The sequence below is a fragment of the Typopeltis vanoorti genome, chromosome 11 (genome assembly GCF_054136105.1).
Source record: "Typopeltis vanoorti isolate ZY-2024b chromosome 11, IOZ_Tvanoo_1.0, whole genome shotgun sequence".
Lineage (NCBI taxonomy): Eukaryota > Metazoa > Arthropoda > Arachnida > Uropygi > Thelyphonidae > Typopeltis > Typopeltis vanoorti.
The window spans coordinates 60493570-60517090 of NC_143559.1; the positions used below are offsets into that span (position 1 = coordinate 60493570).

The 23521-nt window shown below is 34.5% G+C and overlaps 1 protein-coding gene across 1 annotated transcript; it reads right to left on the reverse strand.

The window, feature by feature from the left end:
• Window positions 1-2837: 2837 nt before the first annotated feature.
• On the reverse strand, window positions 2838-3527 carry LOC150101633 (alpha1,4-N-acetylgalactosaminyltransferase 1-like). Its single transcript, XM_090399867.1, has one exon. It carries the CDS (start codon window positions 3525-3527, stop codon window positions 2838-2840), a length of 690 nt encoding a protein of 229 aa, XP_090255993.1.
• Window positions 3528-23521: the final 19994 nt, after the last annotated feature.

The window sequence follows — 23521 nt, forward strand, 5'->3', positions numbered from 1 at the left end:
TGTGCAAACCAGATTCCGACATACAGTGTAGATTATGGCATAACATCTTGCCAACTCCTAAGCTCTACAAATTTCAGATAAGAGAAACGGATCTGTGTCTATTCTGTGACGTTTCAGGTACCTTGGAACACACATATCTGACCTGTCCCGCAAACAAAGCGATGATCACCTACTACTGATTACTGCCTCCAATACCTGTAACTACGCACACAGCCAAGAAAACTACTGTAATTCAGTCCACACAGAAGAAAACAGACACAGAACATGCAATTTCCTCTTCATCTGCGCTAAGGCCGTCACCTACAGCTTCTACCTAAAACAGACAAAAAATAACCAGCACCCATCCATTACTGAAACTGCACAAACCCTCATGTATATCCTCCGTCGGAAACTAAAAAGCAGGCTTTTATTGGAACTTGAATACTTCAAAGAAACAAGAACTGTCGCGAAATTCATAGAGGAGTGGAATCCAACTGGTACCCTCTTCTGGATTGACGAAGACAATACGCTTCATCTGAAAGATAACTCAGACTGAAACTGAACTGATAACTTTGAATTCATTTATTGCATTCTCTATTGTATACCCGAAAGGAAAATGTTTTCTTTCTCTGTAATATATATACTTATAATATGTAAATAGTTGTTGCTACCTGTCGGCTAATGTATATTTTAACAAGTTGAATAAAAAATAATCTATCTATCTATATATACTGTATAGGGAGAGAGAGAGAGAAATTTTATTCTTGGTTTTAATCCTTTTCCAAAGTAAGCAAAACAAAGTTTTGCACGTGAAATATATTCACCTCTGAGCTACTTGTATATAGAGGCTAATGACTTCATATCACTTGCCTTATTATCTATCCCATAATGCAAAGCAACTCTCCTTTCCGGCGTTTATAATGCAATGAATAATATGAATTTTATGCTTAGTTTTTCTATCCAGAAAAGCAAAGTATAAAATTTTTGGTAAAACTTTTACTAGCAGTGGACAGTTTTTGCACGTGTGGGAAACATGCAAAATATAAAGGTACATTTTGTATATTATTTAGGCTTTTTTATTTGCGATTATTTACAATTAAAATAATTAAATGTTGAACTAAAATAATTTTTCATGCAGTCTCCTGTCTCGAAAATGAATGCGGTATTTTTGAAACCGATTACCGATTTGTTATTCCAAATTCGTTGACCTCAGAGACGTGATATTCAAGATTCAATAACTTGATAACGAAGTTGATAACGACAGATTTTATTTGTTCATTGCTCACTCCTATTTTTTATTTTATTAAGAGGAATTAATGTAACTCAAGAAGAGATGTCATGTTGGAATCCTGTGAATGAGCTTATAATGTTAAGTTGCACGTACGTATTCTAACTTCTTTATTTTCGGTAAATCTATCTTTTATATATATATATATATATATATATATATATAAGCTAAAATGTCACTTTTTTGCCACTTTATTTGAAACGTTTTAAAAAACTCAGGGGCTGCCCTGAGTGTCGATTCTTCAAAATTCGAGTCATCAGAATTCAAGGAGAAACGGCCTAGCAGTCCGGAACTCGGGGAGTTAGGCGCCGTAATCGCCAGGGTGGGAGTCGCCCCCTTTTGAAGATTCGACGCTCAGGGTAGCTCCTGAGTGTCGAGTCTTCAAAATTCGAGTCATCAGGATTCAAGGAGAAACGGCCTACCAGTCCGGAACACAGGGGGTTGGGGGTCGTAGGCGCCAGGGTGGCGTAACCCCCCCTAGTAAATAAATAAATCGGTATGATAGATTATATGTGACAGGTCACATTTTAGCAATTTATGTGACAGATCACATAAATTGTTGATATTTTTCAAAAAGCCAATTGAAGTGGAACTAATGGCAATATGGTGGTTAGAAGGAGAGATGACCAATGGTCAGTCCATCTTAAAGTTTTGATTCAAAGAGAGAGCAAGAGACAAAGTGGAAGATAGAAAATGAGGTAGAACAGCAGGAAACAACTGATCCAGGACGGCCAATTAGAGAGGAGAGTCCTTTGTTTAGCAATGAAATTTTACAGGCTGATATAATCATAAGCGTTGTAAGGTTTTACACGAAACCGGAATCTTCCTGTTATTTGTCTGTTTTTTATATTTAAAGATATTAATGACAAATGGGTAAAATAAAATTAATTTCTCTGCACACTTTTATTTACCGACCTGGAAACTGTTCAATTACTCACTGATTCATGGCAATTTACATTTTTTGTATTCGCGTATAAAGATATTTTAGAGATCATATTAATCACTTGATCATTCATTTTTAGCATGCAAAATTCCAACTTGGGAGCTAAAATTTTACATGCTGCAGAATGTAAATTGAAGACATTTGTGGCAAAGGAGACAAGCACTGAAAATATCATTTGGACGTCGAATAAAATAATAAATAATTTACATATGTCTGTATAATAATGACTTGAACGAACATAGTGAGCATTACAAGACCATATTTTATACCGAGATAGACTCCTCGGTATAAAATATGAACTCACACACTTCACGAGAAATGATGTATTCTCCTATAATATTAACATTGAATTTGTTATTATTATTTATCCAATATTATCTGCCAACTAAAATGAATGATCCGTTTTGAACTTACACCTTTCTAAATTACCGTTTAACTCTTTGTTACCCTCTTGCACAGAATATTACTTCCAAAAGAAATCTGGCAACGAAAATAAGGATTGCCTGGATTACCACACACACACATCATTAACTTTACATTCTAATTCGCATAATCTTTTGGTTTCTTTTTACCTTAGCACTGTTCACAAGGATAACGTTTCCTGAACAACTGCCGTAGTAATATATTCTAAAACATCCCACAACTGCTTGCATACTCGTATGTTACAGGACAATTCTCTTTTGCTGCAATTTCGTATGCACTGTTTTCTCCAATTCTGACAATCGTCGGTTTGCTTACATGATTGTAAAGATGAAGGAAATGACTTTGACCGAACTTCGCCACAACTACAGCTGAAGCGGAAGGGTCAAAATAATATTCGTAGGCTCTCCACGATAATGGAAATGTTTCATTTGGATGAAAAACCGTAACATTACAAATATTGTTTCTTGGATCTTTGTTCAGCTCTATTCTGCAGAATGATTTAAGCACTCTTTTCAGAACTCCAGGACCATTATGTGCCCATAAATCACTCTTGTAGGTCTTAACAAATTCTGTCAGACAATTTTGTAAGACAGGATGATGTTTGTCAAAGGTGAACACTGCATTTGTCACTCCGTCAATGTCATCTTCTTCAAACACTGCATTTCTCAACTTATCAAGCGATTTTAACACGACGACATCCGAATCCAGGTAGAAACCACCGTATTTCCATATGGCAACAAATCTCAATGCATCGCTGAGGTGAAAAATTTTGAATTGTCCCGTTTTCCAATTAGATTTTTTAAACCATTCTATGAGAGGAGTGTCCTTCAAGAACATCTCTACATTCAGCGTGTTATAGTTCGCATTGGGATAAACAGTTCTTATCTTAGTCATTAACGAGGTTAGTTGTATATCAGAGCTTACAAAGAATGTTGTCACTGCTCTATTGGGGTGGTGTTTAGCTGCTGACTCAACTGCACACATGAAACGGCCATTCACTAACCGACTTCCAGACGTCTCCAAGAATATTATGGGATCAGGAGAAGGCGATGCAGAAGTAAAATATCCCGAGATCTTAGCTGGCCATTGACCTGAAAGATAAATATTAGGTGTTAGTTCGAGCCTTGTGATAAAATCTATTCGGCTTCGTAACGTTTAGGGTAAATTTGGCCAATACAAAAACAAGACCATCTTTAAAATACTAAAAGCATGAAATGAGGATAAATAATGCAGAAATAGTCATAAGAACTAAATACATATACGTAATCCTGTGACTTCCTCTATTTTTTGAAAGGGTTGCAGCTGATTATTAGGGAGAAAAGTGTCGCAAGGTGATTTTCCGTTAACTTCCTTGCCGTAAGTATTTATAACTGTAACCCGTGTGTTCACGGGGCCGGTATACCTGCTCGAGGGATGAAAAACCCCAGATAAACTGGCGGAAACATCCTGCTCTCACGTCCAAGAGCGTCAACTTGACTATGGCTGAGGAAGATCCTTAATCTCCTCACGTCGACGACGGGAATCGAACCAATGACACTCCTCCCGCCAGGCATATAGCTGCGAAGCGCAAAGCCACTAGGCTAACCTCACGGAGAAATACATATAATCTGGAGGAATAATAAGTTAGTGAAACATCTTTAAAATATCTAAACTAAGTTTCGTATGATATATGTTTGGCACATACGGTTTGATACAACATTAGAAATGAAAAGACTATTTAATCAACATATACTGAAGATTACATATTGATACTAGGGGATTCCTACCTTCCCTTATTTAATGTACAGAAAGAAATTACGGTGCTCAGAATTAACAAGAAATTTCTGAAACGAAATAATGATTTTAGAAATAACAACCATTCAACAATATTACACTTAATGAATGATACAGAACTATTTCTAAGAGTGTCTTTCTATTTCAAAGTATGTTTCTCGTGATATAAGCTATTGAATGATGTGAAAACACACATAAAACGAGTCACACAAAAACATGCATTGACCAATTTCCAAGAATTAGCGATACGAAGTGATTATTTATAAGGAATATTATTTTATTGTTATATGTATAGTTAATAATTTCAAATACATAAGCTGTAAACTATGTTATATAAACGAAATAGATATTGATTTTAAGATGACAAACTTTATAAAAATCACTGGAGTAATTAACAGAACCTTTAAACCTAATTACATACAGAAACACACACGACTTAGAGTCTACAAAACAATAGCCAAATCTACTATTATAAGGGAGATTGAACCTTCGGAGAAAGAGATATACAGAGAATTCAGGCACCAGAAATGAAATTCCTTCGAAAAACAGAAAAACTAACCGTTTCAGATAAAAAGAGAAATAGTGAAATGATTAAAAATCTTAAAATTAATTCCATATCAGACCCAGTGATTAAATATAGTAAAAACTGACTAGAGCATATACAGTAGGAAGAATGCAGAGAGAAAGATTACAAAAAACGATCTTAACATATAAGCCTAGAGGAACAAGGAATAGGGGACGACCAAGAAGAAGATGGACTGAGTCCGGAACAAGCCTGGATAAGAAGAAGAAGAAAATATTAGTTTATTGTTAAGTGTATTTATAACAAAAGGTCGTGACATTTAATTTTCGTATTTCAAATGGAAAATTTGAAATGTTTAATAAAATGTCTTTAATGTGTAATACAAATAAACGGCAAGTGACTTTTGTCAGGGGCTACTAGCAAGATATTGATTTCACGGTATGGTGGTATTACATAAGGAAAATAATCTTCACACATTTAAAATACCCAAATTTGTAATTTTTGCTATACTTACCTAAATTCATAATCAATAAGATTTTAACTAAAACTGCGCACAGTAGAGTCCCGAATAACACTAATAATACATGGAAACATCTCATTGTTGTTTTTTAAATTCCGGAATTTTATTCTGGAATAAAAAAAAATTAAGATCTGTATTTCGGATATAGTTTTTCTCAAGGATTTTAATAAATTAGACACTGTCCCTTTTTTAACGCAGTCAATATTTAACATAAAATGTTGCTTTTTGCCTTTGACAATTTTCGATTCTAAATTACAAATACGCATCAGAATAAATGCCAAAATGGTTTTAGTTTTTACTTACCTCTACGCGTTACCTGCTGTGGAGCACTGTAATTAGTGCATATCAAAGACGACTGATATGCTATTATAGATTTAATAAACGAAATAGAAATTCAAGGAGTTCAAATGAATCAAGATAAGTTTTAAAAATACTAAGTGACATCCACACAATTCTTCGCAATTCTTTAGAATCACATCGCATTTCGAACTTGCATATTTTACATAAATTATGATGGAGGCTACGTGCCATTACATATAACGCCGATCTTTGATGTAGATGTAATAATTCGGCTAAATAATCAGACCACAATGTAAAAATAAATGCGCGATGCCTGCATTTTACATATAAACTGCATTAAGGATAATTCGACACTTGCATTTTTTTCCCTCGATTTACTGTAAGTTGATGAAAGAACAAACAAAGTTGTTTACAGAAAAATAATACAAAAAGGATAATAAATTCCGTAATCTTTGAGAAACGCCTGTTTGAGAACAAAGCATTATTTATGCTATGACGCAAAAAAAAAAAATATTGAACTTCGACATTTCTTCAGTACAAGCGGTATTATACATGCCGTTCGACATTGAAGAGCACGTGTACAGTCAAGGCCATTACATTTAGCAATGGTGTTAACAGTGGAAGAAAAGGCGTTTATTGTTGAACATTCTTTTCATCCATACAATTGGAAGTGCAAATAATCGAAGCCTACATCATGTTTGTCAGAAGGTTTTTCGTTGTTTCTGCAAGCGTGCCCGAAGCAATTGTGTCATCATTCCCTTAATCGAGAGGTTCCTACGTATCAGGAGTGTTGTGTCGCAATGAAAAGGGCATTTGGGGATATCCCCTGAACTTTTAACATAAATGAGAATCACTGGTGTGTGCTGGAGCAAGTGTTAAAGTCTCCGAAACGCAGAGTAGCGGTAAAAGTTTGGATATTGAGGCGGTCATTACAGAGAATCCTTAAGGAGATGGGTGCCTTCTGAGGATTCCCGTCCCCTACGCGTTTACCTGAACTCACGTCACTTGATGCCTTCGTTTGCAGTTTTTCGTTTTGAGATTTTGATAAAATCGGGAATAGTTCTGTTCCAGTTACAGTAATGGCACTAGGATTCGTCTCATCTTTTCTAAATTCCATGTTGAAAACAAATTAATTTTAGGTTGAATTTCGCATACAGATTTCTGAGGCATTATAATAGTAGACAATTTCCCTTTTATATAAATCAGAGTTGCTTCCTTTTCTGATATGTAGGTAGTTCATAATAGAGAGTGAACTACAAATGCAGGCATCCCTTGCTTAAAGCGGTTTTGCGTTACGCGGGAGTTGATTAACGGGGCGAAATTAATTCCTTTATATACGCGGCAACGTGGCAACGGGTCTTTAACCCTGCGGAACCTGCAGCTGATCTGACAGAAACATGCAAAATGTTTAGTATAAATATTGTTACACAATTCAGTGTATAGCTTGCAGGTCATAAGTAGCTGTGCATTCATATGTTACGAGTGATATTCTGCACTGTTTTTTGCTGTCAGTTTGGTTTAACACAACTGATGTAAAGTTTTGTGGTATTTGACAGTAAATTGTATCTGAGAGATACTGCGACCTTCGATGTGAGTATAGTATGGTTTAGTTGGTTTTTTTATTCTTTGTTCAATAATTTCTAGATTGTAACTGAAAATAAATAAACCATCATGTATAAGTCAAATAGAGAGCCAAAGGTTTATTTATCATACATGTCCTCTAGGAGATGTGCGTTACATTATGTAAAATACTAAGGAAAGTGATCTGGAGCTTACTCCACCTTTACTACTAGTTGCTCATGCTTGCATCCTCCGAAGCGTTTAGTTTCTATATATTTCTCACGTAACTCTTGTAGTTTCCATATTCGGCTATGAAATAATGTTGGATTCAATATCCACTTAATTTGTACCATCATGTGTTATATTTGCAGTGTTTTTTCTTTATGTTTTATTGCTTGTTTGCCGAGGTCTGGAGAGTCATTTTGCTTGATATCGTAGAATTTATGCCGACAAGAAAAAAACTAAAAGTATTCAAACGAATCTTGATAACTTCTTTTGATAAAAAAATTGCAGTAAATAATGTAGGTACAAGTATTTATTATACATTTACTTTGCATTCATTTTTTATCTTTCCTAAAAGAGTACCATTCAAACAAATTATTAATACAGTAATCGATCATGGATGAATTGTAATTTTTACCATTGATTATTAGATTTGATTAACGCGATTTTGATATACGTGGTAACATCGAGGGTTTAATTAACCGCGTTAATCGAGGGATACCTTTACTAGAGTTTGTTGAACAAGGTGATTTATTTATTTTGAAGGAGATTTTTTGGAAGTCGATGTTCGAGTTAGTTGTCTAGGTATTCCTGATGCACTGTAAATCCCAAGTTTATTTATAAACGTTTGAAAGTGAATAAACGGATGAAATATGAGTAATGCAGTACACGGTACGTTGGATTCAAGGGCATGGAATAACATCTTAAAAGGTTTAAAAATAATTTAATTCAAAGAACACCGAGAACAATTTTAAGGATATCCGAAACACAGAAGTTTGAGGATTGTAGTTTAGCAATTGCAAACCAGTTTAAACCAGTTCTTCTTAGTGTATTGTGTCTATTATCATTTCATAGAGCAAAGTATGGAATCAAAAACCAACATCAAATCTTCCCTAAAGCTGAATAAGATTCCTGGAAAAGTTTATAGTCCTTGTAATGTACCCAGCATCCAGCATTATTCAAGCTTAGCCTTGCACTGAATCTACATTCGGATATTCAATTTAATGAACAGTTAGACAACTGCAGAGAATGAACTATTTTGAGTAATTTCTCATTTCGTGTGTTTTAACATTAAATTACCTTTGACCCCTGAAGATGTAAGACATACGAGTTACGAAACGTGTCGGGTTGTTTTTTATTGTTATTTATCGTAATAAACATGTGGTCCAATTACCGGAATCTTTCTTATGAACTGATAAACCACAGAAACCTTCGCATACAACTAAAAAAATATCATATAGTGTTAGAAGAAAGGAAATGAGATTGCTGGAATTGTCTGTTGTCCTCCTCTCTCTCTCTCTCTTTCTGGATTCCCGTGAAGTCATTGGTAATCGCGAGTTAGTACAGTGGAAAGTAACTAGCTCGCGTTACGCCTAAGGTTGGAGATGACTGTTCGAAATCAGTTATTTATTTATTAAGATATGATTTCAATTCTTTTCCATCCGTTTTTAACTTACTGGGAAAAAAAACCCTGAAATTTACACAAATTTACTGGAAAAAAAAACACTTCCACACGAGGAACATTTCAAATATCAGCTAATTATTTTTTCAGTAGGATTATGGAAATCTTTCTTTATAATAGCGAAATTGGGCATTTATTAAACCGTATGAGGTTTTAAATAAACAAAGTTATAGACTCAAATTAAAACACAAAATTCATCTGTTAGCTACTTCAGTTGATCTTATAAAGAACGCTTTTAAGATTTAATTTTTTATCCGGAGTGAAATTTATCTCCTTCCTAAAGAACATTACAAGAATTTTTGGCCATGTTTCGATTTGAAACTTGTAAGTTGGAAAGAAAGACTATACGCTATCGTTAAGCCTATAAAAACCGTTTATGCAACTTAAATGTTTCTGTCATGTTAGGTCTTTTTCTCCTATCAACCAACTTCTGTAATCCAGGCACCCTCACCCTCTTCATAGGAAATATGCTACAGACAACTCACCACCTTGGTCGCTCGCCTCTGAATCTTCTTCACCTAAGTACAATAATGTAGATATGAACGCATCAAAGCCTAATAAAGAGGAAAGAACCATAACTTCCTTATCTCTACATGCTAATGTGTCCTTCAATAGTCAAGTAATCTTGGAAGCTCAACCTTACAAACTTTATCTCTGTCTCTCACCACCACTAAATCTCTAGCTTCATCAATTTTCCGGAGCACAGATGCATCAGTGTGGTAAACAGATTTAATCTGTTTATCCCAAAATGCATAACTTTATTTTCTCCACATTAAATTAACACCCCATTATTCTTCGCTCAAACTGACATACTAACAGCCTATTGAAATCATCCTTAAAGCTCCACATCACCTTGATTAACATTTACGCCTAATTTCACATCATCAGCAAACAACTGAATATTTCTTTTTAGGTTATTTCCTATATCATTTACGTACAAATTTAAGCAGCAATGGTCCCAGCATCGAACCTTGTGGCACACCACTAATCACCTGTTTTTGCCTTGATTCTGCCCATCAATATATCACTTTCTGATATCTGTACAGCAGCCACCCTCTTATCAACTTAACCAGTTTCATATCCTTCTTCAATTGTCCTAATTTGCGTAACTGAGTTCCATGTGGTATTTTGTGAAATGCCTTTTCAAAATCCAGCACAATCATCGTTTTCTTTATCCAACTCAGCTGTTATGAAATGCTAATAAATTAACAAGGCATGACCGTCCTATCATAAAGCAATGTTCATCCCCATACAGTATCATATTTATATCTACCCATTCCCATTCTTGATTTATCGTTTTGACCAAATTTTCTAGTATTTTTACCACCATGCTTGAGATATTGATTGGTCTATAATTTGTTACTGTAGTCTTTGAACCTCCCTTATGCAAGGGAATTATTTTTCCCTCTTTCCACTCTCTTCCAAATCTGCCAGCGCTGATACTTAAAGAGCCTAGTCAAAGACATTGCCATTTTCTTTACACATTATCGCAAAACCCCAGCTGATATCCCATATAATCCCACAGATGTATTTATATCGAGATTCTGCAATATCCTAAGAACCTCCAATTCACCCACTCTGTTCCCACATTAGTGTCTGTCACATAAGTTAAAGCAAGAGCCTCACTAGAATGATATACCCTTGCAAAGTGGTCACTCAGTAACTCAACTATTTAATCCGCCTCTATCTCCTCGTCACCATCATCACTCATTAAGGGTAATCTTCCATAGTAATTCTTCCTCTTACCTGTCACATAACGAAAGAACTCTTTGGGATTTCCTTTGTCCTGCTCAGCTAGATTCTTCACAAAATTTGATTCTGCCTTCCTTGCCATGCTATCACCCTTCGTGCCTGAGCCTTTCAATGTTCATGAGTTTGCTGGTCACCTTTCTGTTTATATATTCTCCACAACATTTTCGTCTCCTGCAGTTCTTGTTGTACAAGTGATTTATTTCATCACCTGCTTTTTTTTAGTTACAAGTGTACCCTTTTTTGATCGAATATTCTTCATGTTTTATAATCTCCCAAGTCTAGACCGCATGGTCACTTTCACCAGTTGGAGACAACGTGGCCACATTACATATGGATAGCTCTTTCGATCCTATGACCAGGTCCGATATCTCCTCCCCCCTACATCACATGCTGCGTTAAGCAATTATCTCTTAGGTGGATTCTGTTTATAAATTCTTTTTCCTTCCTGTCATGTGATCTTACTTCCAGTCTATATTTCCATAGTTGAAGTCCCCCCCCCCATAATAATTACTCGACTTGTATTCATTGTACTAATTTAGCGATGAATGTCTACCAGATCATCTGTGGAACTCCCCGGTCTATAACAACAATCAACTCTCTATTTTGATATTTTTTTATTTTTATTTTTTTTATTCTTTATTATTTTTTATTTAACGTACAATGTTTGCCTTCGACCATTTTCAATTCTAAATTACAAATACGCATCAGAATAAATACCAAAATAGTATTAGATTTTACTTACCTCTACCTGTTACCTGATGTGAAGCGCTGTAAACAAGTTCTCAATTTTCTATCCCTCGTATGTCCAAACACACTTTTTCAAATAAACTGTTTAGTGCGTATCAAAGAATGACTGATATGCAATTATAGATTTAATAAACGAAATATAAATTCAAGGAGTTCAAATTAATCAAGATAAGTTTTAAAAATACCGAGTGACATCCACACAGCTCTTCGCAGTTCTTCGAAATCACTACGCATTTCGAACTTTATACTTCACATCAAATATGTTTTTGCGCAGTTCTATTTTGTTTTTATTGCTTCAGAATTACGTGTAGGTGGGGCTTTCGCTGGAGACTACGTGCCATTACATATTACGCCGATCTTTGATGTAGATGTAATAATTCGGCTAAATAATAAGACCAAAATGTAAAAATAAATTCGTGAAACCTTCATATAAACTGCATTAAGGATAATTCGATTCTTCCATTTTTTTCTCGATTTACTTAAGTTGATGAAACAACAAACAAGGTTGTTAAAAAAAAATGCAGAAAGGAAAATAAACTCCGTAATATTTGAGAAATCTCTTTGAGAACAACGCATTATGATCTGTAAGCTATGACGAAAGAAAAAAAAATATTGAACTTCGACATTCCTTCAGTACACGCAGTATGATACATGCCGTTCGACTAAATGCACATTAATAGAAGAGCACGTGTAGGTCAAGGGATTACATTTAGCAACAGTGTTAACGGTGGAAGAAAAGACGTTTATTGTTGAGCAATTCTTTTCATACAATTGGTAGAGTAAATGATCCAAGCCTACATCATGTTTGTGAGAAGGTTTTTTGTCGTGTTCATATGCGTGCCCAATGCCATTGTTTCGTCATTGCCTTAATCGAGAGGTTCCGACGTATCACGAGTGTCGCAATGAAAATGGCATTCGGGGAAGCCCCCTTCCCCGAACTTTTAACATAAATGAGAATCACTGGCGTGTGTGCTGGATCAAGTGTTAAAGTCTACGAAACGCAGAGTAGCGGTAAAATTTTCATTACAGATAATCCTTAAGGAGATGGGTTCCATATCAGGATTCCTGTACCCTTCGCGTGCTCCTGAACTCACATCACTTGATGCCTTCTTTTGCAGTTTTTCTTTTGAGGTTTTGATAAAATCGGGAATAGTTCTGTTCCAGTTACAGTAATGCCACTAGGATTCGTCTCATCGTTTTAAATTCTATTTTGGAAACAAATGAATTTTAGGTTGAATTTCGCAAACTGATTTCTGAGGCATTATAACAGTAGACAATTTCCGCTTTCTTATAAATCAGGGCTGTTTTCCTTTTCCTATATGTAGGTAGTAGGTAATTCATAACAGAGAGTGAACTGCAAATGCAAATAGTGGAGTTTGTTGAACAAGGTGATTTATTTATTTCGAAGGAGATTTTTTGGAAATCGATGTTTGAGTTAGTTGTCTAGGTATTTCTGATGCACTGTAATTCACAAGATAATTTATAAACGCTTCAAAGTGAATAAATGGATGAAAGATATTAGTAATGCAGTACAAGGAAGGTTTGGTTCAAGGGCATGGAATAACATCTTAAAGGGTTGAAAGATATTTAATTCAAGGAACACCGAGAACAATTTTAAGGATATCCGAAACACAGAAGTTTGAGCATTGTAGTTTTGCAATTGCAAACCAGTTTAAACCAGTTCTTCTTAGTGTATTGTGTCTATTATCATTTCATAGACCAAAGTATGGAATCACAAACCAATATCAAATCTTCCCTAAAGCTGAGTAAGATCTAAGACTTGGAATATACCCTCTCACTTTGATCAATATGCACCTCCTTTACAGCTAACAAGGAGGTTGCAGTATTCAACCATCCTGCGTACTTAAGATGTATTGATGGATGGATGGCAGTCAGTTTGATAGCACCTATTGCACTGAGAATGAGAAAGTATCTATACACCACAAGAGCAGACGAATTAAATTTTTTTTTAAAGTCTGTATATTAACAATGGGAGAAATGTTAACTGCGTATTATGATAATCGACGGTAGAACTCTTAAATTTAACAAAATATCATATAGAGTTAGAAGAACGGAAAATGAGATTGCTGGAGTTGTCTGTTGTCCTCTCTCTCTCTCTCTCTCTCTCTTTCTGGATACCTGTGAAGTCATTGTAATCGCGTGCTAGTTACAGTGACGCCTAAGGTTGTAGATGACTGTTTGAAATTAGTTTTTTATTTATTTATTAAGATATGATTTCAATTCTTTTCCATTCGTTTTTAATTTACTGGAAAAAACCCAGAAATTTACTGAAAGAAAAAGACTCCCACACGAGGAACATTTTAAATATCAGCAAATTATTATTTTCAGTAGGATTATGGAAATATTTCTTTATAAATGTGAAATAAGGTATTTATCAAACCGTGAGAGGTTTTAAATTATTTATAGACTCAACAACAAAGTTATAGACTCAACTAAGACACGAAATTCATCTGTTACATACTTCAGGTGTTCTTATGAAGAAGGCTTTTAATTTCTTTCCCGTAGTGAAATTCATCTCCAACCTGAAGAACATTACAGGAATACTTGGCCATGTTTCGATTTGAACGCGAAACCTGTGAGTTGGAAAGATGGACTGTAGGCTAATCATTAAACCAACTAGATGGGCAGTTCAGATTAAATGGAATAACATCCAAATATTCGGATTACTCAGAATTATTTTATATTCGAAAACAACAACAACAACAATAAACTGAAATAGAACAACTGAATAATAAATAAAAATTCGTTAATGAGATCAGACCATTCTTATTTTCCTGTATTTCTAAATCATTTTATAAACTTATTCAAAGTATTTCAAAACGAAAATAATGCAAATTTATTCAAAATTCTCATCGACTTTTTTATATTTTCGAAGTGATTTTAATCATAAATAATGAAAAGAGCTTGCACTGTTTTCAAGTTAAAGATTTGCAAATAAGCTATTTTGGGGAAAAGCATAAAAGCAGGTCATTTTTCATAATTTTTCATAAGATTGCCCTCAAAATGATACGGTCGTTTTTGAGATATGGTAGGTCGCTCTAAAATTCAATATCTTTCTCATTTCACTGGTAAAAATCTAGGTCATTCGATATATATATATATATATATATATATATATATATATATATATATTGGTACATATAGTTTGAATGAATATAATACCGAGAATAAAGTGAATAAAATTTAATGCCTAGATGCTACTAGTTTCGTTGAACAAAATTCAACTTAATTGAACAAATACGAAAATAAGATTTACACACATAACTCAGGATTGGCTATGGGCAGTCCGCTCTCTCCGATTCTTGCTGATATATTCCTTAGAGACTTGGAGTTGCCAGATTAACGGTGCCAGATTATGGGTTTCAGTGTAGAGGAATTAATAATTCCTCTACACTGAAAACCAAAATCTAGTACTGTTATATAGATGATGTATTCCTCATTTGTAAACACGGTTTAAATAACCTCACCTTTATCTTACTTTGGACAAACTGGACGTTCTATAGAAAAAAGAATTCAAGGGCATCAGTCATCAATTCAACACAACAAACCTGAGAAATCTGGATTAGCTCAGCATGGATTAGAAACAAGCCACAACATCCTTTGGTCCAAGACTCTCCTCCTACACAGATGTCGCTACAAATTTGAACGTTTATTTAAAGAAAGTGTGGAGGCCTTACTTCAACTTCCTAACTTGAATCGGAATGACTGTATATCTATATCAAAAATTTGGGAACGTTTAATCAGGATAACACATTATTTAAAAAATTTTTTTTTTTATCAGTATAATGTTATTTAAGATCATTATATGAATTTCTGAATTAATATCTTTAATTATCTTGTTTTTTTTAAAAAAAAATTTTACACTTTTAATACTTAGTGACATGACATCACGCGGCGCGTTCTATGTATGAATGATCAATTGTTCGTATTTCACTTTGTTTTTTTAAAAACTATTCCTATGTAGCCACTGAAGTTGGTCTGTAATATTCAGACCGAAATATTTGCCAAATAAAACATTATTCGTGTGCTAACGTGTATATATTTCTAATCATTATGTCACAAGTATCGTTAAAAAATTAAACAGAATTGTGAGTATTATCTGGTAGGTAGATGAATGTCAGGTTGTGTCAGGGACAGGAATGCTACTGTCCATCGTGCAAGAATTGGTCAGCAGTGGTTCAGCGAGAAGGACAGCGATTTTCCCCCAAAATTTTCCCTGACGACTGCAAAGCCGAGATCTGACAATCATTGAGAATGAATGGGAGCATATTCGAAAAACAGATCCTGGAGTAAACCCCTGTTCCGTCAAATCTTTACCAGAGAAAGCACTGTATGGTGAACTACTGGCATGTTTTATACTTAAATGCAATCCAGCACCTTGTGGAATCTATGTGAAACCGCATTAATTCCGGCTATATCAGGTCGAATAGGGTATCAAATAAAATTTCTAATTCTAATTCAGTGGCCGGTATATACACATTGATTCATATATACAATCACACAGTCTTAGTTCCTAAAACATAATACTTTTAAATACATCTTATATATTTCATTTATGAATATAATTATTTGTAAAAATCTTCAATGAAACAAAATGCTGTTAAAATGAATGTCAGCTTCAACATAGAAAATGGCATCCTCAAGATACTAACAAACTATCTAAACGAAATTGAATATGTTATTACCAAGAAAGGAGAATCCCAAATTGGTCCCAACGTACGTAATCCATAAATGACGGAAATGAATGGAAATCGTGATCAACGACGAATTACAGTTGACAAGCCATTATGTGTACGGTTTATGCATATGAGAGCCACGTGTACAGTTTACATAAGTGCTGTCTCAGTACTATCTCAACCGAGTGTGTAGAAAACTGGAACACTACTTTAAAATGATCAATTAGAGCATTTATAAAGACGTGTTAAAATATTTAGCGGACTCGTGATGACAGTACTAAACAAAACGATATCTCCAAATAGTTTAATATAAAGGGTGTTTCTTTGAAACACCCTTTATATTAAACTGATGATGAGCCAATTAAATGGCTACTACGTTCCCCGATACGAACCCACTGGATTTCTTTGAAGACGGACAGTTGAAGGCCGAGGTTTATTTTATACAGGTTCATAATAGACGGGCAGTCTTTCAAAAGATGTTGGATGGTTGCATAACAGTACGGAAGACATTGGGAATTCTCCAAAGAGTACAGCAATCGCTCAGCCGACGCTGTGCAGCATGTACGACTACTAAGTTTTAATAATGGAATACCGTGAGCAGACAATTATACTATTAAATAATCTTTTTACGTGAGTTTTTCCATTATTAATTTTGTATTTATACGACTACTATCGGACTCTATTGTGAATATTTACTGTGATGTAACCGTATCTGTTGCTCTCCGTGATCGGTTTCTATGCAGTACTACCTTGAATATAGAACACAATGAGCATAATAAATACAAAAAAACGATGTTACTTTTGATCTGCAGCTTAAAGTGGGCTCTACCTTGATGAAAGAGTTTCCGGAAAATGTTCCGAAACGCTCCATATACAACTATTGCGTTTCCGGGAAAATATATTTCTAACTTTCTATCTTTACAATTGTAGGGAAAACAAGTGCCCAGCGATTTTTCAGAAATTTTATAAACATCCTGTATATATATAAAACATTTTCTTTCACAAATATTTAAAAGATGAAATATCATTTTTAACGATCTTTTATGTTTTTTATTTTAATTTTATTTAGAAAATCCACAAAGTGAGGTTTTATCCGTTGTTGGTTTGATTATACTGAAAATAAATTATGACAAAAAGAATATTTTTGTCATAAATGTACGAAAGGAAATACTTTTCTAATATTTGAATATTTAAAAATAAACTGTAAAAGGAATCCAGTTTATTTACTGTATCAATACCCGTTAAACCCGATGTCAATAGATTAATGTAAATACAGAGCTCATATTTTTATTTAACGTGATTGATAATATTTTACTATACATGTTCTTGTAAACTGTGTAGTTCACAAGAACAGAATCACAGAAGACGCTTGTCTTCTGTGCTTCGTCGCTCGAAGTTAGACTTAGATTCAAGTCTAGTCGCCGACTGGAGGAACTTTTTCTAAGCCTTTTTTCGACCGGTTTCCGAGTTAGTCGATCTCTGGCACGGGCAGTCAAACTCTGGCCGTAGTACCCACATTATTTCAGACAGTAACATACTCTGTTAGGGTTGGGAACCAAGAGATGGCAGCACACTGTGTTTGCCGGTCTCTTCATCAGTGGCCACCTCTAATTAGTGATAGACATTGGCCAGCTATCTCTGATTGGTTACCGGTGGAGATTGAACTGCCCGCTTAGTCTCCAAAAGCTTCATAGGGTATAAAGCCTTCGGGTACTTCCTACAAGGGAATAAAAGGCGTTAGCTGATTTATTTATTTATTTTATTTTATTTACACGTCCTTGTAATTACTACTATGTCCCTTACACACTAGTTTTCAATTTGATTTACAGTATATTCTTCACGTTCACTATTCCAAGGTTCATACTTGGATAGAGAGTGTTCATTTTTTTACATAACCAGATCTATCTCAACACGTGTGATGAATATTATTACTTCACAATGAAGGTTATCTTAGATGCGGATTCATGCGCATATATACACTGGTGTCCAAAAGCTAAGGACCAACTACATATTTCCCTGTATATGAAAACATTTTCAATACTACAGCCAAATAGGGATATAAATTTATTGCCAGCATACTAATACATTATATTACATAAAAATCAATTATAAATTTTGTACTAATCAAATTACAATACGTTTTAGGCAAAAGTTACACATTTCCTAAGGATTCCGTACTTAGCACCTCTAATTCAGGAGTTCTAGGGGAAAACAGGTCCACTCCTCCTTCAGATTTTATGCGATTGAGATCTGGTGAGCATGTTGGTCACTCGATTCGATTAATATCCTCGGTCCCCAGAAGTATTTCCACTGCTCATGTACGATGTCGTGTGGCATTATCATCCATAGAAATGAATTCTTCGCCTATAACACGACGAAACACTCGAACGTGACGTTGAAGAACTTAATGTAATATCGTCCACCAGTCCTCTTCCCGTTTTCCAGCACTTGTAGCTCGATGTGTCCATTAGCATAATGTCTCCCCACAACATTAGCCCTGCAATGAGGTACCTATACTTTCAAGAACATTCTTACGGTGGTAAGCGGTACCATTTTCACGCCAGAACGTTTCGTATAGAATCGGAGGAAAGATTGAAACGATTCTCATCTGTAAAGAGTGCATTAGCCCATTGGAGTCTTGTTCAATTTTTTAAGAATAACACCACTGAAAACGTGCTCTACGCTGATTTGTGGATAATGGGATGAAGACTACAAGCTTTCGATATATATATATATAAACTCCGTGAATCATAAGCTATCCTGTATATACAAAGGCACTCTTAGGCAGAATAACCTCTACCTTTCTCCTTCAAGAATATTAGTAGACTTTAGAATGACTATTTGAATATTTCAGATACGGGAAATATTCATGTTCCATTGCTATTTGAATAAATTGATTAATAAAGAATTAAGAGGATATTTTTAGCATAGTAATATTTAACATTCGATGTACTTTTTATATTCTAAATTATAAATGTGAATCAGAATAAATTCCCTTACTTTTAACTTATCTCATACTGTCATCTGCCGTGAAGCATTGACAAACACGTTATAAGATTTTACATTTGTCATTTGCCGAAACACATTTCTTCAGATAAATTGATTAATGGTGTCAAGTAATAACTGGCATACAATTATATACTTTAATAAACGGAATAAGAGTAACAAGTTAAGCTCTTAAAAATAACAAGTGACATCCACACAACTTCGCAATTCTTTAATCACCTCACATTTCGCAGTTGCATTCATCGCATAAAATATATGTTTTTAGCGCAAGTTTATTTTGTATTTTTGCTTCACAACCTACATATAGGTGGAGCTACCGCTGTAGTTTAAATAGTATACTTTCAGTTTAGTATATGTAATCTCGTCAATTGTGGATGAAGAGGTAATTATTAGACTAAATAATGAGACAACAATTGTTAGTTACGTGACACCTCCAGGGAATCCAAGGACTTATCGCAGGAGGGTACACTACTCGACTTCGCAAAATACATCTCATCCTCTTCACTACAACTTGATTATCCAACTATGGCACTACTACTATCACCGCCATCTATCGCCCATCTTGAAAAAACAACAGTATTTTTTGTTTGTGAATTGCGTGTGTTCTGAAGGCAGATTTACAAATGTTATTTACAAATTCGTGAAATTTGTAAATAACATTTCGATTCACATTTCGTATAAACTAAATGAAGAAAAACTAGAATCTTCCATTTTTTTTATAATTATACTATACACATGAAAAAAGCTTTTTAATTAAAATTAATACACAAAGGATAATAAAGTCCATAATTGAGATTATTGAGAAATTCCTTAGAATGACGCGTGACCTGTGTTGATAAGTCAAATATATATATATATCACTAGAGCCGACCGTAAATCTCTTGATTTGTTACATGAAGCATGAATATGAAATACACATGAAGCAAAAGATGATGTCCACCTACGTTCCAGATAACGGCTTGCACTAATCTTGGCCTTGATTCCACTACATAAAGAAACCTGTTCTGAGATGTTCTAGAAGAATACGATTCCCAGATAAGAATTAGTAGTTAAGGTGTATTAGATGAAAGAATTCAGTGTTGTTCATGAGAACTATCCCATGCGAGCTTACTGTTACCACCCGTCTGTTAGCTGCCAACGACACAGTTTGGTTGTCCGGAAAAGTTCACAGTGTTTAAACTGATGAGTGTAGATGCTTTCAGAGGATGTCATAGATCACTTGCATAAAATTCGTGATAATAGGCTCACATGGCATAGCAGTTTTTTTTTCTTTTATCCTTTTGGTAGGGTAGAGATGTAATGGTCTAGATTTTTTTTTCTTTCATTAACTAGATTCATTGTTTTTGATGCTTGATAGCGAAGACTCCTCACACTGTAGCAGTTTCACGGAATAAGCCCATATATCTAAAAGGTTACGACCATGTTTAACGACTTATGATCTACCGTGCGATGTGTAGGTAACTGCTTAAAGAAAAAGATGTAGCACAGTCTACTGATGTGTTTCTTAAATGTTTTGATGTAGTACTCGGCGGAAAAAAAACAGTATGGGGAGATTGTTCCAAAGCATAGAGGTGGATTGTCTGTACCCCATTTGCAGATGTTCAGGAGATTAGTGTTTAAGTCACTGTCTGTAGAAGACCTTGAAGTTTATGTCATTTAAGTACCAAAGGATTTCTTGAATGAGGACAAGAAATGAAGAGTATTGTAGTCGCAAAACTGTAAATATCATTTGAAGTCAGAGAGAAAAGTTCATTGATGTAAATGAAGCGCGTGAGTGAGAGTTCCGAACCATGGGCTACTCCATTATAGAGAAATCTGATGAGAGAAAGCCATTCATCATGCAAGCAGTGAACCCCATTGAGGAATGACAATCCTGTCACAAAGTTCAGGGGACACACCATAATATGATTGCTTGATCAGGAGGCATGGATGCCAGATACGATCGAATGCCTTTGAAGTATCGAGATGATGAAGGATAATAAACTATAAAATCTCTTCGAAAACATGATGGAAGATGGAGTCAGGTATGCTAATAAGACCTTTGAAAAATTCAGTCAAAGAACTTCGTGTACTGATTTTTGTTTCAGAAAATATTAACAAGACTTATAGTAAATTAACTCGTAATTCATTTTATAAACATTTAAATCTGAATTTTATTTAAACAGTATGATTGAACAACTCTCAGGAAATACCAAAATGTGAAAACCATGAACACATTTTGTCTGGTTAATGAGAAATTGCCATTACTGGAGCGAAAATTCAATTTATAATGAGACGACAATTGTTACTATTACGTGACACCTCCAGGAAATCCAAGGACTCAACGTGGGAGGGCACATTACTCTACTTCGCTAAATACATCTCACCCTCTCCCTACAACTTAATTATCCACACTATAACTTAATTATCCAATTACGGCACTACTGCCTACAGGGCCATCTATCGCCTATAATCATCAACAACGGTATTTTTTGTCTGTAAATTGCGTGTGTTCTGTCTGTGCGCGGGATTTAAAAACGAGTTTCCGGGAGAACAAATTCATGAAATTTCTAAATAACATTTCGATTCACATTTCATATAAAATAAATTAAAAAAAAAACTAGAATTTAATACCTTGACAAAGAGTCACTTTTCCATGATGTTCAAAAGAAAAGTGAGGTGTGTCTTAAATCACCCAAGGAAAATGAAATCCGTATAAAGCAATTTCCTGGTCTCCTGTAATGTATTAATGTTTGAGATAAAGTATATATTACTATTCTTTCTTAATAATAAAATTAGACCTGTAAAGAGATGGAGTAGAGAGCCACTTAATTCAGTAAGAAATAATTTAGACAGAGAATAAGCTTAGAAAAATTGTGAAAGAGCTACACTTGGATAAGAACCAACTAGATGCAGCCATATAGACGTCAAGATCAATTTTTAAAATTAAAAGATAATAGTTGAAAAATGGTGGAAATATAACAGGGAACTGAATTTTAGTTTTGTATAGGTGAAATAAGCAGACAGTAACATGCAAAATAAAGCTTCTTAAAACTCTGCAATTATGTGATATAAATTGAATAATAAAGAGTATTACATAGCGTTCATTTTAAGTTATAAGTAAGCAGCGAGAACAATCAAAATTGAAAAAAATTAGAGGAAGAAATTTTGATGTAAGACCAGGTGGAAAACAGAAGTGCGCACTATATCCACTGTTAGATTTTGAAAGGCATTAAATCTGATATCAAAATCTATGATTTAAACTTAGCTCTCCACTTTATGCAGACAATGTTGTACTCCTAAATAAATGAAGTGCAAAGTCTCCAGGATTTGCTAACTCTAGATTTGCTAAGAAAAGACTAAAAATATGACAAAATCCGACAACAAGAAAACTTCATTTTAAAACGTATGGAAATGGAAAAGGTATCGAATAAGTAAAATACAAATATTTTAACAACAGGTTTCAGTGAAGATTGAAAATTGAATATGGAAAAAAACAACAGAATTAACACAGCTGGTAATGCAGGAAGGCAAATGAATAAATTTATATGGAATAAAAGAAAACGTTGTCAAATCACTAAACTAGCTGTTTACAAGACAGCTTTTCAATCAATTTTAACATATGGATCTGAGAGCTGGGTTAGAAATAAAATTCTTGATCAAACACTGGAGAGCACAGATATGAGAATTCTGAGAAAAATTAGGGGAGCGAACAAATAGCACCAATGTCAGAATCATATTAAAATGGGAATATTAGGAGAGAACTTGCCGTTGGTTTTATTCAGAAATGTATTAAAAAAGTTAATTTCAGGCATAATGATAACCTAAAACAGAATGGGAGGTGAAAGATTAGAAAAAGAGCTATTTGACTGTAAAATAACAAAACACAGTTCTAGAGGAAGACCAAGATGGTGGATTGATACATTGAGAAACACATTAGATGACCGTAATCAAAGATCTAACAATACCGGAGTCCTGGCAGATAACAGACTAATCTGGAGTAAAATTCTTGATAGGAAGTTAGCGACCATCACGTGCCCCAAGTTTCATATCAGGAATTTGATGATAATGATGTTTTTATACAGAAGGGAAATGATTTTAATGGAAAGTAAATAAGTAATTGCTAATTATGTACGAAATCTCGACTCGGTGAATATTGATTACAGAATTATATGAATATCTGCTATACAGTAAGAATATGTTTTCTTGCTCAAATTACATTACATCTTCGAGTGGAAATTCCCTAAAAGTTCTTTCCTGGTTGTTTTCCATCATGCAGCGGTGAAAAATATTACTGCCCTCATTCTTTTATGAATAAACATTTTAAGGTCACCGTGTGCAATCTCA

What these genes read in the sequence shown, in the direction of transcription:
- LOC150101633 (XM_090399867.1), bottom strand. Translation starts at nt 3,527, where the DNA reads ATGACTAAGATAAGAACTGTTTATCCCAATGCGAACTATAACACGCTG.